The 16,605-nt window shown below is 41.9% G+C and overlaps 1 protein-coding gene across 1 annotated transcript; it reads right to left on the reverse strand.

Annotated features, from left to right (window-relative positions):
- Nucleotides 1-1,016: 1,016 nt before the first annotated feature.
- LOC100561740 (serine/threonine-protein kinase 16) lies at nucleotides 1,017-14,791 on the reverse strand. The gene is made up of 8 exons (XM_003214988.4): nucleotides 14,665-14,791; nucleotides 8,637-8,749; nucleotides 6,214-6,433; nucleotides 4,916-5,049; nucleotides 4,506-4,626; nucleotides 1,945-2,040; nucleotides 1,668-1,789; nucleotides 1,017-1,584 (listed from the first exon to the last, which is right to left on the reverse strand). Exons 2-8 carry the CDS (start codon nucleotides 8,720-8,722, stop codon nucleotides 1,446-1,448), a joined length of 918 nt encoding a protein of 305 aa, XP_003215036.1. The 5' UTR covers nucleotides 8,723-8,749; nucleotides 14,665-14,791; the 3' UTR covers nucleotides 1,017-1,445.
- Nucleotides 14,792-16,605: the final 1,814 nt, after the last annotated feature.

The following is a 16,605-nucleotide window of genomic DNA, read 5'->3' on the forward strand; positions in this document are numbered from 1 at the left end:
TTAAAACACTACATCTGCTTTTCTATCCTGTTTTAGATTAGAAATGTTTTCTTTAACATCATAAAAACCTTTTTGTATTAGATAACAATGTAAGAAGATGAAAGTGTAAGGTGTTAAAATGCCCATTCTATATTCACTATTGTACCCTTCCACATTGCTTGTATATTTGCAATATAAATTATATGGGGAAAAATCTTCAGCTCACAGAACAATTTAAAATCTGGAGAAAAAGCAATAGCTTCCCCTTTTCTACCTGCTGTTTTTTAAAACTGCTTAATCATTCATCTATGAATTTCACAATTGCTGGGCTACTTAGAAGAGAGTCCAACTTGAAAAAATCTTCTGGCCCCAAGTTAGTCTCCAGTAGCCTTGCCAACCTATGATCCACCCTCCTCCATACAAGGCGGAGATCCAATCCTCTTCCACTCCACTTTTTTCTGTATACACAAGTACAGTATCACAAGAATAAAAAGAGATGTGCCAGTCTTCATCCACCCTCATAAACGGAGGTGAGTGATATGTTTATGGTATGAACCTCCTTGGCCTTTCTATACTTTCATTTACACACTGATGCTCGCCCTGGCACCATTTTCTTTCAATACAAATGCTTTCTATCTGCTAACCTTGTCAAGAACAGCCACTGCACTTGCTGAATTTGTCTTATGAGTGAATTCTTAAGACAAAGGTGTGGCAGCTCTACACAAAACTAACCTTTTGGACTGTGTGAAGAATACATACTATAATTGGATATTATACATTTGTCTGGAGTTCGTGTTCATTGGAAATCACTGGAACCTGAGTCAGTTAAACAAGATTTCCTATTCTATACCACTCAACCTCCCTTCACCTAAACAATTAGATTAGCAAAAATTAGACAAACATGGCTAATACACAATGATATAGAAGCCACTTGATGTAGAAGAGGAAACTGACCGAAGTGAAATGAATAGGTAAGAAAAAAACAGTATGGTTAGGTCATCCCGTTCATTCCTCAACTTAAAAACCACTGATGCAGCTGCATTGTAAAGACTTTATTGAACACATAGGCACTGAGGGTGTGCCTGCACCAAAATAAATAGGGCGCCAGTCCCTCAATAATTAGCCGCAAGCAATACTTAAGATTTTTAAAAAGCTGGCCATTTCCCCATCTATTGTTGAGGTCCCTTGTACAACATCCTATGAAGGGAGCTGGTAAGTTGCCAAACAGACCAGCTGAGACCCAAATATATTCTTGAGGTGCATGCTTGGACACCAGTGAGAATGGCAAGGTAACTGCCAAGAAAGTCCCAAACTTATCAGCTCCAAAGCAAGAGGTGGCCCCACTCTGGAAAGTGGCAAGCACAGAACAGAACATACCATGTCCTGGCTTTGAACTTAACCTCTTGAGGTCCCATTTGGGCGGCAACGCCTCTCCTGGCCCCATCTCTACTACACATTCAGTGGGCTCAGATGCGTGTGGTGTCCTGTCCAGCAGGTGGTGGCTGTATCTCTTCAAGCTGGCAGATAATGCCAGCAATGTATGGGCGCTGTTGAGGATTCACTATCATCATCGAGCAGAGGAGACATTCCAAGGCAGGCGAATACCTGTAATTTAGAGGCCATTCACATTGGATCTTCCTTGAAATCTGGGCAGCTTTGAACTTCCCTTTCATGCAGCACTTCCTTACCTTGTATTCTGGGGCACAGTGAGATCATTCTGTACAGCCAAGGCCACACTGTCCCCCTTTTGGAAGATCATGTCATAAGGCCCCTCACCAAACATCATACAGTACAGAACACAGCCTAAGGACTAAGGAAAGGCAAGATGAGTATATGTAGCAGAAGGCTGGCCCTAGAATGGAGAGAGGCCACAAGAACATTCCTCCCTTGTATAGGAATAAACCACATGACATTATTTAGAGCATTTGCAGATGTGCTTTTCTAAGTGGAAATTAAGGCCCTTACCCAGACATCAGTACGTTCATCAATAACACAGTCACGTTCAACAGTGAACAGTTCTGGTGCTCGGTAAGAGATGGTACAGCGCTGGGCAGCCCAGTCCTGTGAGATAAAGAGACAAAACTGAACTTCAGCTACAGAACATTAGTAGGGTAGGGGCATGATCAGAAGTCTTCAGTTCCACCTTTTCTCCCTGGACTATTCCTGTGATGCCCCTTGGTGGTTATGTGGCAACAGCCACAAGAAGATGTTTCAGTGCAGTGGTACTAGCATTAAATCAAAAAGGGGAGCAGAAATCCAGCACAGCCACCAGACAGCAAGGCATGCTGCTTATGAGCCTTATAATACATTAATAGAAAGTGTTTTCTTTCTTTTAAGCATCTATTTTTGTTTGTTGATTTGCTAATTCTTTGTCTCTGTTAAGATAATAGCTGCATTAGATATGAGGAAATTGAAAAATTGGTGAAATTGGTTTCCTTTTGGATCATAGCTGGAGCTGGTTAGCCTATGTGACATCCAGTCTGTAAGGATTTTGAGGAATAGGGAGAGGTAGCTTGTGGGAACACAAAATAGCTTTTAAACTGAATGACATCCTTGACCTGAGCAGAAGCAGCTGAGGTCTTGAGAAAGAGCTGTAGCTCAGTGGGAATGTGCACATGCTTTGCACGAAGAAGGTTCAAGACAGTTTGAAATGTCAGGGACATGCTGCGAATAGGATCAGACAATACTGGCATGGATTGATCAGCATTATAGCCTTGTACAGGGTATCATCTTATGTCTTCCTCTCTGCTTCATGAACTCTTCATGTAAAACACATTGTCTTTCACTGATTCCTCTTTTAACGTGCTCCTCTGTATAATGAAACACATGTTAGGATCACACCTCTCTTTTTGCATGTGCTAACATCTTGTTAACATTCTCCTTCCCTAAGTCATTAATCAGCCTTGTTTGGGGAGAATTAATCTAAATCTTCTATTTTCTATGTCCAAGAAACTAACATGTAACTCATAATAACATCCAGTAGCAATGACTACTAAGCACTGTTCGAGCCTCATTAATGTAACAAACCTGTTGCCCATTCTATTCACACTGCAATGAGAGCAAACTCCTCAATATTACCAAATATGGTTCCCACTACCAGCTGCCACCTTAGCTGATTTCTGTTTGTTTTTAATTCTAAAACTCAACCTAGGTAGAAAATATTCATGTTCACAGAAAAAATAATGTGAGATACTTCTATGATGTGTTAATATCAATTTTTCTCTGGTAATGCCACATCAGGGCTCCATAGAGCAATATCTCTAAGGTTCCCTAGAGTTGTAGGTTGTTTTCTAAAAGTAGAACAATGTTTTTTTTTAATATAGCAATGTTAGTGCTAGCATTTTAACACATAATGCATACAGTTATTTTTTTGAATTCAGATGCAATATCCTCCCTCCAAAGCCCTGAATAATGTGATAATGTAATAATGTGAATAGTCACAAGTGGAGTGCCGCAGGGTTCCGTCCTGGGCCCGGTTCTGTTCAACATCTTTATTAACGACTTAGACGAAGGGTTAGAAGGCACGATCATCAAGTTTGCAAATAACACCAAACTGGGAGGGATAGCTAACACTCCAGAAGACAGGAGCAGAATTCAGAACGATCTTAACAAATTAGAGAGATGGGCCGAAACTACAAAATGAAGTTCAACAGAGACAAATGCAAGATACTTCACTTCGGCAGAAAAAAATGGAATGCAAAGATACAGAATGGGGGACGCCTGGCTCGACAGCAGTACGTGTGAAAAAGATCTTGGAGTCCTCGTGGACAAGAAGTTAAACATGAGCCAACAATGTGATGGGGCAGCGAAAAAAGCCAACGGGATTCTGGCCTGCATAAATCGGGGTATAGCATTTAGATCCAGGGAAGTCATGCTACCCCTCTATTCTGACTTGGTCAGGCCACACCTGGAATACTGTGTCCAATTCTGGGCACCGCAATTGAAGGGAGATGTTGACAAGCTGGAAAGCGTCCAGAGGAGGGCAACTAAAATGATCAAGGGTCTGGAGAACAAACTCTATGAGGAGTGGCTTAAAGAGCTGGGTATGTTTAGCCTGCAGAAGAGAAGGCTGAGAGGAGACATGATAGCCACATACAAATATGTGAGGGGAAGTCATAGGGAGGAGGGAGCAAGCTTGTTTTCTGCTGCCCTGGAGACTAGGACGCGGAACAAACTACAGGAAAGGAGATTCCACCTGAACATCAGGAAGAACTTTCTCACTGTGAGAGCTGTTCGGCAGTGGAACTCTCTGCCCTGGACTGTGGTGGAGGCTCCCTCTTTGGAGGCTTTTAAGCAGAGGCTGGATGGCCATCTGTCGGGGTGCTTTGAATGAGATTTTCCTGTTTCTTGCAGGACGGCCCATGAGGTCTCTTCCAACTCTACAATTCTATGAGTTTTAAATTTGCACTCCGGGTTATGGGAGTGGGAAGGTATGCATCTAGCTTTCATAGTTAATCTAATTTAGATTCTTCCCTCTTATCTTTGTTGGAAATTCCCACATCCTTTTCACTGGGCGACTCTTGTACCTGCAATGTCATGGCTTCCCGGGAGCTCCGTACTTCAATGCGTGCTTGATTCATAGAGCCTAGGTCCATCAACAATGGTTGGTCATCGTCATCCAGAAGCACATTTGTTGGTTTCAGGTCTCTGAAAGAAGCAGAATGGAATCTCCAGAATTGTCCAGTCACGGCCCTCTGTTTCTTACTTGAAGTTATCTTTTAATCTCCTGATTTCTCAACCTCAGATTTCTTCCTATTGACAATACTGCCAGGGATGCTTCACACCAGCATGCAGTTTCTTACTTCTATTCACTCCTTCACTGTGCTCTTAATGGCACTTGTGTATCTTCACTCTATGGCTCCCCCACCCCAGCCTACACATGGCTTGTCCCACAATATCATTGCTAACAATCTCTGCTTTAGAACCAGTTTCTCACCTGTGTGCATAACCCTTATTATGAATGGCCTGCAGCCCTCGGCAAAGACCATGAAGAATGGCAAGGATCCGCTCCTCAGGCATGAAGGCACCTTTGTCTTTCAGAGCTTCAACTTCCTGCCAAAGAGTTCCTCTCTACAAAGAAAAGGACAGCAACTCTGGTGATTTGAATCAGGTATATTTTTTTCAAATTTACTACGTGAGGTTTAGATTATTTATCCTTGAGTACCCTCATTGCTTCTGTCCGAATACACTCCAGAATGGGATGAGGTCTTTTAAATATTGCAAAACAACAACTTCCATCAGCACAAATCAGCATATACAGGGGAGATTAATGGAGTTAGTCTACCACTTGGAGAGTCACATGCTCCATATCCCCAAACAAGAAGAAGCAACCAAAGCAAGCCTGAGAGATGTTTTGTCCATCCCAGAACCCTAGCTGCCATCAGTCCTAGACAGTCTGACCAAGAATGAGGCATGATAAGTAGTAATGTTTACGTGGCAATAATAGCTGTGAGTACTTTTGGCTGGTACCCCATCAACACTGTTCCTTGGAAAAAGCAGGTATCTCTAATATAACAAACACATAGGTTACACCTAGAGTATTATCATGCATGGTATGATAATGCATGGTATGAAAAGCATTTTTGAATACTTCTGCTATTAATAACTAAAGCCATCAGGCTTTTGTTTGGACTTCTTTTTCACAGCATATAAATTCTTATTTTGTTCATCATGTCAATTTATTTCCAAGCACAGTTTTTTTCAAATTGTGCTGCTTATTGCCTGTAAATCCCCAAATAGCTTGGAACCAGAACAATGAATAGCCATCTTTTCCCACACTAGTTGACATCTTCACCAGAGTCTTTATTTGCAAAAGAAACTATTAGAATTTCTCAATTGTAGCAGGATGATGGAAAGCAAAACAGCATATCCTAGGAATTTTGTTTCTTCCATCGCGTTTATATTTCAGTAATCTAGTTAAAGCTTTTAGACTGACTTATTTTGTCAGGAATTTTGTTTCAGTTGGTTCTTGTTTTGATTCTGTTTTGATATTAGAAAACTGTTTTCTGTATTCATCTTAGTCACAAGCCCATGCAAGACAAAAAAAAAAACACAGAACCCAGGAGGCTGAGCCACTGTCAGAAGGTATTAGCCTCTATTATTGGCATCTCAGTATACTGTGCACATCTCAGTCATGCTTGTGTGAATCCACAAATACACATTCCTCTGCATGCTAAGCAGAACCCATATGTATCTCAAACAGAAACACTAGGTATGAAGCCACTTATCTCTCACCTTGAGGAAAGGTAGTAGCAGCCAGGCCTCGTGTTTGGATCCTTTCTCCACAACAGCATGTGCACATAGGGGCAAGATATTTGGGTGATCAAAGAGCTGATGCATCTCAATCTCATGCATGGCTTCCTGGCGATCATCCTTGTCATGGCATACGATGCGTTTCAGTGCATAGAAGCGTCCATCATGCAGCCCCTCTACAAGATCTACATAGCTGAAGCCACTGGGTCAGAGAGGAATTGGGTCAAGAACAGAGTGGGTTGGTAATGGAAAGAAGCTCATACTACGCTGAGATTATTTTCTGCTTCTCCTGCTGTCTGCATACTAAGGACTTTATCACACTAGCCTGTTGTCTTATCACAATGACATTATGTAAACATATGGAAACATTGTTATTGGAACAATATATATTACACCTCAACACAATTGTGCAAATGCTGGTACTTAGTTGTGAATATCCTACTTTGAGTTTTCTGCACAGCCTCACTTCCGATCCATGTCTGCCCTACCTAGTGCATATGCAATGCTTCCCCCCCCCCATACCCACCCCCATTCTTTTGCAAAACTTTCCTCCACTTCACAAGATTGGGACTGCAGCGGAAGGACATTATTATACAAAGAAAAGTGATGGAACAACAGTAATACCGGATTTCTTTACGGATTCTTCCCATCAGTGAAAAGAAACAATCTTGATTCAGATACAATGCAACTATGGGACAACCACAGCAAAATGCAATAAGCCCAATCAAAAGGTGCTATTATCTTCGCATAATTGCACTTAAGCAACTTTGTGTGATAAAGTCCTAGGTTCCCATTCATATCCATGCGGGGACATGAGAGAAGCCTCCCACTAGGATGGTAAAACGTCAAATATCCGGGTGTCCCCTGGGCAACGTCCTTGCAGACAGTCAATTCTCTTGCAGCTTCTCAAGTTGCTCCTGACATGAAAAAATCATATCCCATATTTTGCTGCTTGACGTAACATTGACAATCAAGAGGGAAAGGTGGCACAAACTAGGGATGACACAGAACACCAGTGAGCAAATGCTCCGGAAGAAGAGTCTTCACTAAAAATTACAACTAGAATTAATTTCTAGAATTTCTAGTGCAACTTCTGGATCTGGGTATGGATTAGTGTGTAAAATAAATCCAAATAAAAATCAGTGTTAACTGAACTTTTGGGGTCTTCTCTCCCCCCCCTCCCCACCAACACATAATTTTGAAGGCATACTGGAAGCTTTGGCTGAACTGGGGGCTGTACATGACCCACAGAGTTCCCAAACTCTTGAATAAAAAACCCAAGATGTGCATTCCTTCATCACAGACCTAGAGAAAACTGAGAGAAGAGAGGACTATAAAGGAAGGTTCATCTCCTTTCCTCTTCCAGCCCCCAGACGAGGGACAACCTGCATGCCATGGCACAAGCATGCAGGTTCCTTATTACTGTGGCTCCTTATTTCCACTTATCAGAGCTTTGACAAGTAGTGCAAAGAGGCATAACAATATTCTAATCCATAACCTACTTTGCAAATATCTCTAACCCACTGGGTATAAACAGGGACAGCTCACTCCACATTCTGAATTCCACAGTTTCTTCTGAGACAAGACATTTTCCATTGTCAGATACAAAACAGAACTAGAAACATTGTTGGTTTGACAACCAAATAGTTCAGTGTGCCTTAGATAGCTAAGAAATTACATAAACAGGAGGGAGATGGCCTATTTATCAAGTCTACTGAGCGAAGACAAGCACGGGTTCAAGTTACAGCAAGGCAGACTTTGGTTACATACCAGGATTAAACTTTCCAACTGTAATGAATGACTAGGCAATGGAATGAGTGGCCTTAGGGGGATTGTGGTGTAATGTTCTCTAACGGGATTTCCAGCTCAATACTTTTATTCAGCAGTAAGCTCAAATGAGCATAAACCCACATCAAACATGAACAAGATTGTAACATTATGCCAGAGGTTTAGAACCTCTGCCCTCACTGCCAGTGGTTTGGACTACAGCACTCAGTGCTTTATCATTGGCCATGCTGGGTGGGACAAAAGGGAATTCTAAATAAAAACATATGGGGAGTTCAATATTCCCCATCTCTATTTTAAAGAAGCTTGAAAATGATGGGGAGTGGGTTACAACAAGTCTATCATACTTTGCAAATACCTCTAATCCAATGGGTTGGACTAAGCTGGGATAGGCAAAGTGTGACTCTCCAGACTTTTTGGACTGTAGCTCCCAGCAATCCACACAACTGACTGATTATTAAGACTCGTGGGAGTTGCAATTCAACAAAAAGGGATAGAGGGATAACATTTCTCCATCCTACATGAGATAAATTTCAAATTCCATCAGTTGCATAAAGTGGCCATACTTGGTGTGTACAATCAGTTATGCAAAAACCCAGATTTTTCTGTGTTATACTCACCCTTCTCCGAGCCTATGAATTGAAAGGTAACGTTTGTTATTGATAGTGATGGTCCCCCTTGAACAGATACATAGGGCATGGCCCATGATGGTCACTCCAACATCCTTCTGGCTCTACAGAGGATAAGGTAACACAAAATCATATTTAATCTATTTATTGTTATTAGTATTATTATCATCATCCTGCTATTTCATATGTAAATATCCATGGCAGCCAACAATATTAAAATCCCCAAACATGCAAACATAGAAAAATATAATAAATGCAACAAAGAGAGACAAAATGACAGCAGTCAAAATAAAAATAGTATGGGTAAGATTCAGCCAACTGAAGCAATTATTTGTCTGGAGGTGAACAGCTGTTTCTGAAGTATGTACATTGGGGATAGGCTAAGTGCAACCACTCAGATATTATTGGACTGTAGCACCCATCAGTCCTAGCTATATAGCCACTGGTGGAGAATAGTGTGAGTCCACCAACATAAGGCAAGTTGCCCTTTGTCTATCCCTGATATGATGAGTCATCCTTGGAAGGAAGATTCAAAATCCAAATACAGTGTTCCCTCACTACTTTGCAGTTCACTTTTCGCAAACTTGCTGTTTCGCATTTTTTTATAAACACTAAAATAATATTATAAATCCCTCTTTCTACTTCCTTCCTAAGGAGAAGCCTAAGGAAGGAAGGAAGGAAGGAGAAGCCGAAGGGAGAGAAAAGGAGGCTGAAGCAGCTTTGTTTTTGCCTCATAAGGCAGCGGCAGCAGCGGGAGTGTCCCTATATAGCGTCCCTATTTCGCGGATTTTCACTTATTGCGGGTGGTCCTGGAACGTAACCCCCGCGATAAGTGAGGGAACATTGTATAGCCACTGAGAAGACCCTCAACGATACCAATCACATTTTATATATTGATAGGATATTAATAAGAGACTTTTTATTGGGACCAATCATTCTTCAAATAGGTTATACAGTTGGAAAGGAACACAATTCTAATCTGTTGGCCACAAATGGGATTATCTACCAACCAGCTTCCCCTTCCCGGCAGTTCATTCACTTTTAAAGTTAACAATCCACAATAATCAAATAAGCTCAGACTACTCCAGCAACTGACTCAAGTCAGATGTTTTGGGGAAGGACTCTCTATCTTTCAAGCTATCACTAGCAAATTCTCAGAGCAGATCAGGAGGGGGAGGGTGAATTCCAAAGCCATAAATGGCACTTAGATATGCAATGCGAGAAGAAATGTTTACTCATTTTCTAAAAGGAAACATCCTGGTTACATAGAACAGAGTCTGTAGTTTCGGCAATCCTCTGCACAGCCCAAGGAAAGTGAAACACCAGTATTTATTTGAACAGGGAAGTACGTAAGTAAAACACTTCTGTTGTATTTATTGTTGTTTTAAATTTTATTTCAACAGATAGATTACAGTTATGGGGAAAGGGGGAAAAATCACAGACACAAAATCCAAAATAAATTAGCTATTACAATTCAATTCAATGCGAATGATTCATACTAAAGATTGGAACCAGATAATTAGAAGGAATTATTTGCAAGTAATGTGCCAACTGAACAAAATGTCACTCCTATAATTATCAATATTGGGAAATATTGCAGCAGACAAAATGCAACTACTTCCAAACCCCTTCTGTTTACTCCCAGCATAGGCATACTATGCATACTTTGCTGCAACATTCCTATTGTGATACATATTTGGCTTCAATCCATCAGAAGAAAACAGCCTCACCAGTATGCAGTGGATATTCACACATATTAACAACTTGCAAAGAAAGAGGGGAAATTGAATTTCAGGATGCTTTTCAAACACTGGTGGACAGAAGCCAGGCATCCTATTACAGTGTGCACTTGTAAAACATGGTTTCCAACAATGCCTTATCTAAGTCAGTGGTTCCCAATCTTTTTTTGGCCATGCCCCACCTAAGCATATCTTAAATCCTGATGCCCCCCGCCCATGACATATAATTCTTATTATTAAAAAATGAACTCTATTTACATAGAGGAAGCCTAAAAGGCCTTAACAAGCTTCCAAAAACATGGCATCCATAAAAGATAAAAATTAAAGAACAAATTGATTTGACTAATCTGCACTGAATTCAGGGTAACTTAAATGTTCAACTTCATGGCATGTACCGTGTTTCCCCGAAAATAAGACAGTGTCTTATATTAATTTTTGTTCCCAAAGATGTGCTAGGTCTTATTTTCAGGGGATGTCTTATTTTTCCATGAAGAAAAATTCACTTTTATTGTTGAACAAAAAAAAGAACATTTATTATATACTGTACAGTAGATATCATCACAAACCAGCATAACGAGACAAACTGTGAATCATATCAAGAATTTCTTGTTACTACCATTATTTTCATGTACAGCAATCTATGGTACGTATATTTACCAATCCTGCATGCTCTGGTGTTCTGTTTGGCAGGCATGCTTCCAAACAAAAACTTTGCTAGGTCTTACTTTCAGGGGAGGCCTTATATTTAGCAATTCAGCAAAATTTCTACTAGGTCTTATTTTCTGGGGATGTCTTATTTTCGGGGAAACAGGGTATTTGGTGAGAATATGCAAGAATATCCTGTCACCTGACATTAATTTTCTTGCGGCTGATAATCTTTTGTAATTTTTTTCATACAAACATATTGACTTACCTATGAAAATAATAATTATGCTTTGGATTTTTTTACAGATTTATTGCTGCATTCATGTACAGAACAAAAAGACACACACACTATAGCTTGTAATGTTAAAAGAACACTGAGTGAGGTGTTTGGCATGAAAGTAGCCTCCCTTTTCTGTGCTCATGCCAGTGGTTCTCAACTTGGGGTCCCCAAATGGTTTTGGCCTTCAACTCCCAGAAATCCTAACAGCTGGTAAACTAGCTGGGATTTCTGGGAGTTGTAGGCTAAAAACATCTGGGGACTCCAGGTTGAGATCCACTGCTCTATGCTCTCCCCACTCCTTTCTCTCTATAAGCAGGCTTCCCCCCATGTACATTCTGATTTTAATTTTATAAATGTGTATGTCACTATATATAGCACACACACATACACACACACACATATATAGAGGCAGTCTGCAAATTACAAACATCCAACTTACATACAACTCATAGTTAGGAACAGGGGTGAAGCAACAGGAAGTGAGAGAAATCTACCCCTAGGAAGGGAAATTCACTCCTGAAAGAGTTATTATGAGGAAAAGGGGTCTCCACTGAAGTTTTATCGCCAATCCTTTTTGCCACAGCAAGCCAAATCTTTCAAATCCAATTATCACAGGGACAGAAAGTGACTTGAAGTCTTATGAACAGGGTCACAGACAGCAAACCAAACAAGACAGCGGTGTTAACTCTTCCCTATGCTCTCTAGATCATATACACATGCATATTTCGCTGGAGTTATAAATTCAACTTAAGAACAAACCTACAGAACCTATCTAGTTCGTAACTTGGGGACTGCCTGTATATGTGTGTGTATAGTGTATATGAAGTCCCTAGAACCATAAGAAATACAAAAAATTAACTGTTAATAACTCATTCTTGAAAAAGAGAGACACCATTTCAGTAAACTAAGACTGATCATTACGAAATAAAGTGAAAGCACTCTAGAAACAGATAGAATCATAGAGTTAGAAGAGACCACAAGGGCCATCCAGTCCAACCCCCTGCCATGCAGGCATTAAAACACCCTCAATAGATGGCCATTCAGCTTCTGCTTAAAAACCTCCAGAGGAGGAGAGACCACCACACTCTGAGGCAGCATACTCCACTGCCATACAGCTCTTACTATAAGGAAGTTCTTTCTAATATTTAGGTGGAATCTCTTTTCCTGCAATTTGATTCCATTGCTCTGTGTCCTAGTCTCCAGAAGACAAGTCTGCTCCCTCTTCCTTATGACATCCTTTCAAATATTTAAACATGGCCATGATGTCCCCTCTGTCTTCTCTTCTCCAAGCTGAACATCCCCTGCTCCCTAAGCTGCTTCTCATAGGGCTTGGTTTCCAAACCTTTGATAATTTCTTTAAAATGTTCCAGCTTGTCATGCTTCCTTCTTGAATTGTGGTGCCCAGAAATGGACACAATATTCCCGGTGAGGTCTGACCAAAGCAGAATAGAGTAGGACTACAACTTCTCTCGATCTTGACATTATACTCCTATTGATGCAGCCTAGAATCACATTGGCGCTTTTAGCTACTGCACCACACTGCTGACTTGCACTTGTGGTTCCTCTGACACTCCTAGATCCCTTTCACATGGACTGATGTCAAGCCAAGTGTCACCCCTTTTATATCTGTGCATTCCATTTTATTGCCTAAATGCAGAACCTCACACTTGTCCCTGTTGAATTTCATTGCGTTGCTTTGAGCTCTGCTCCCCAGTCTGTTAAAGGGTGCACCTACACTGTTTGGTACCACTTGGACTGTTGTGGTTCAATGCTATGAAATCCTAGTAGCTGCAGTTTTACAAAGCCTTTATCATCCCTCTCTTCCCAAGTGAGCTGGTGCTCACCAAACTACAACTCCTATGATTCCACAGCACCGAGCCATGGCAGTTAAAGAAATGCCAAACAGAGTTAATTCTGTTTTCAAAAGCTTTCATGGCTGGAATTGCTGGGTTGCTGTGAGTTTTCCGGGCTGTGTGGCCATGCTCCAGAAGCTTTTTCTCCTGATGTTACACCCACATCTGTGGCAGGCATCCTCAGAGGTTGTGAGGTCTGTTGGAAACTAGTCCTGTTTAAGGAGCTCCACTGGCTGCCGTTTATTTTCCAGACCCAATTCAAGGTGCAGGTGTTGACCTACAAAGCCCTGAATGGTTTGGGACCCACTTACCTTTCTGACCACATCTCCCCTTATGAACCTGCACGATCCCTTCATTCGTCGGGGGAGGCCCTCCTCTCGCTTCCGCCTCCGTCACAAGTGCGGTTGGTGGGGATGAGGGAGAGGGCCTTCTTCGTGGCAGCCCCCCGGCTCTGGAACACGCTCCCGGGGGAAATTAGGCAAGCTGTCACCTTGGAAGTGTTCAGGAAGAGCCTGAAAACCTGGCTCTTCACACAGGCTTTTGAATAAGTACCACCCACTGTACGCTAAACCCTTATACTAGCGGTTACTTCTGACCAGTTGTACCTGTTGGTTAACTCCTTGACATAGGCACAGAGTTCACCCCAGTTTAAGGTTCTCCCCATGATCTTATAGCACCTTAACTTCCTTCATGTTTACAAGTTTCACTCAGTGCACTTTGCCCAGTCCATTGTATGATTTTATTGCTGTGTGTTATCATGTGTTTTATAATGACTGTGATTTTATTTTAATTTTATTTGTTGTTGTTTTTGTATTTGATACCACTGTATGCTTATTTTATATCTGTGAGCTGCCCTGAGTCCCTCTGGGGAGATGGTGGCGGAGTATAAAAATAAAATAATAATAATAATAATTATTATTATTATTAGTCAGGTGGGTTTTATATATCTGTGAAATATTCCGTGTAGGAGAAATAACTCTTGTCTGTTTGAGGCAAGTGTGAATGTTGCAATGGATCACCTCTGAGGATGCCTGCCATAGATGAAGGCAAAAAGTCAGGAGAAAATGCTTCTGGAATATGTCCATACAGCCCGAAAGACTCACAGCAACCCAGTGATTCCAGCCATCAAAGTCTTCGACAATACATAGACCTCACAACCTTTGAGAGTGCCTGCCATGGATATAGGCGAAACGTCAGGAGAGAATGCTTCTGGAACATGGCCATACAGCCCGGAAACCGAATTAATTCTGCAGTGCGAATGCACCCTACATTCCCTTTGGCACACAACGCTGCCATGCTAGGTGTCACCCATCCTATATCTGGCTCAGAGGAAATGGGAAGAAAGAACCCCCTATTGCTAAGGAATCCCCGAGGCCTTTTTTGCCGGCCCTCAGGCGCCCGGGAGACAGGAAGCACGGAAGCCCCATGTTTGGCCTTTCCCGATGCCCCGCCCCCCGGCAAGGCCCGGCGGGAGGGAAAAGAGCAGGCGGCCATCCACTCACCGGGTCCAGTCCAGAGCGCGGAGGGTGCCTACGCACATAGAGTGCGACGTCAGCCGTCCATTCTGCCCCGCAACGTCATTACCCTGCGCCTTCTGCGCTGCTGCCAGCCTTCCTGGCGGAGGTTGCCTAGCAACCGTTCTCGAGGGCGGGGGGCGGAGGATGATGAGAGGGTGAGAAGACAGGCCAGCAGTGAGCTCAGCTCATTCTGGTCCCCTGCATTTTTTTTAACATTCAGAAGTCTTTGATCACATCAGTGCGGCTCAGTTGTTCTTATCGTTTATCTAAGAACACCTAAATATTTCCCTGACCTCAGGGCTACAATTTCAGGGAACACGTACACAGTGGAATGTACGTGGCCTGACACCACTTGAACTGTCCCGTCTCAATGCTATGGAATTGTGGATTTACAAGGACTTCAATCCTTCTCTGCCATAGAATGCTGGAGCCTCACCAAACTACAGCTCCCATGATTCCATAGCACTGAGCCAGGGCAGTTCAAGTGTGTCAAACTGCATTAGCTGTTAAGCTTAAGCGGCTGAGGGGGGAAAGGAAGGGGCCTGAGGCTTTTAGGAATGGTGGGAGTTGAACTCCAAAACACCTGGAGGGAGGGCCCAAGTTTGTCATGCCGGGTGTAGATGTGAAGGGGCAAAGATGTAAAAGATACAAAAATACTCCTCTTAATCTAAAGTCAAAAGCAGGAGGCCCCTTTTCTGTGGAGAGGGCGAGGAAGGACACCACGAAAGTTGGATCTTCAAACTGCAAAAAAACTATTTATTGTGAGCTTAGCAATAACAACAAAAACATGCATACATGCAATCAAAGGATTTGTCACTCTTGAAAATGGTTGCAAAGGTTTTTTATCACTTCTACAGAAAGTAGTAAGCATATCCTTATTGGCTTACAAAGATAATTTTCCCCATTCGTCTAATGTTGGCTACATCACAAGCATCTTAACCATCATGCAATTCCATTGGTTTTCTATGCTGTAACAACATGTGACTCTTTAGACAATGGTGCTTTTCATGTTATTGACCCTGATCTCAGTACCTGCTTATCTTTCTCTTGTTGCAAGTATAGGTTCGAAACCGTATGTGAATCCTAGGGAGTAGTGGTTAACCGGTTCTGACTTGATGTATTGTTATTATTGAAAGTATCTTCTTTTTCTCTGGAACAACTCTTTTTCCAAACATCAGCATTTTCTTTCAAATATAGGCTTTCCGCAAACATAGGCCTTTTGCAACTTAGGTCAAGCAAAACATATGGGACTTGTAGTCATTAGAAATATCTTTGAAAATTCTCTTTTTAAACCCACATCCCCCTCAGATGCACCCTAATATTATGTGAATTTCAGCTTCTCCAAGAACAATGGGTTCGGGGCCTGGTATGTCAAGCTTCCCAGAAGGCCGGATGAAGCACAGATGGATTGAAGGCAAATTGAAAAGCTTTATTCTTAATGATGTCATTGCCGGTTGGTCTTCATTGTGTTGGAAACTTTAATAAACTGATAATAATTAAGACTGACACAAAAGAAAAAAGTGACAGCAGATCAGCAGATATTGTCTCATCTTCTGAGGCCACATCAGAGACAGGATAGAGTGAGGACCTTTTTTCTGCTGGGCCCCTGGTAGAATAAAGTTCTAAGTAAATGCAGTTTGAGAGCCAGTACAGTGTTGCGGTTTGGGCGTTGGACTATTGAAATAGAGCAATTTAAAACAGCCATGGATAGAGAGATCCAGGCCGCGGATACTGAAACCTGAAGAGCGGATACCGAGTTCCGAAAAGCGGATAACTGGTACCAGCTGCACGCCGTCTGTGAATCCATGCACTTAGCAAGACTAAGAAGCTAGCCCAATGTTACCAAATGAAAATCTCACCAAATGAAAATCTCATCCTTGGGGGAGGATGAACCAAGTAGCTTCACTCACTTCTTGCTCTGGGAGT

This window comes from Anolis carolinensis, chromosome 1, assembly GCF_035594765.1.
Source record: "Anolis carolinensis isolate JA03-04 chromosome 1, rAnoCar3.1.pri, whole genome shotgun sequence".
NCBI classification, from domain to species: Eukaryota; Metazoa; Chordata; class Lepidosauria; order Squamata; family Dactyloidae; genus Anolis; species Anolis carolinensis.

Excerpts from the sequence above, each read along its gene's own strand:
- LOC100561740 (XM_003214988.4), bottom strand. The coding sequence starts at position 8,722 with ATGGGCCATGCCCTATGTATCTGTTCAAGGGGGACCATCACTATCAAT. Across the intron at positions 5,050-6,213 it reads TGCTACTACCTTTCCTCAAG|AGAGGAACTCTTTGGCAGGA; the intron begins GTGAGAGATAAG and ends TTTTCTTTGTAG. Across the intron at positions 2,041-4,505 it reads GGGAAGCCATGACATTGCAG|GACTGGGCTGCCCAGCGCTG; the intron begins GTACAAGAGTCG and ends TTTATCTCACAG.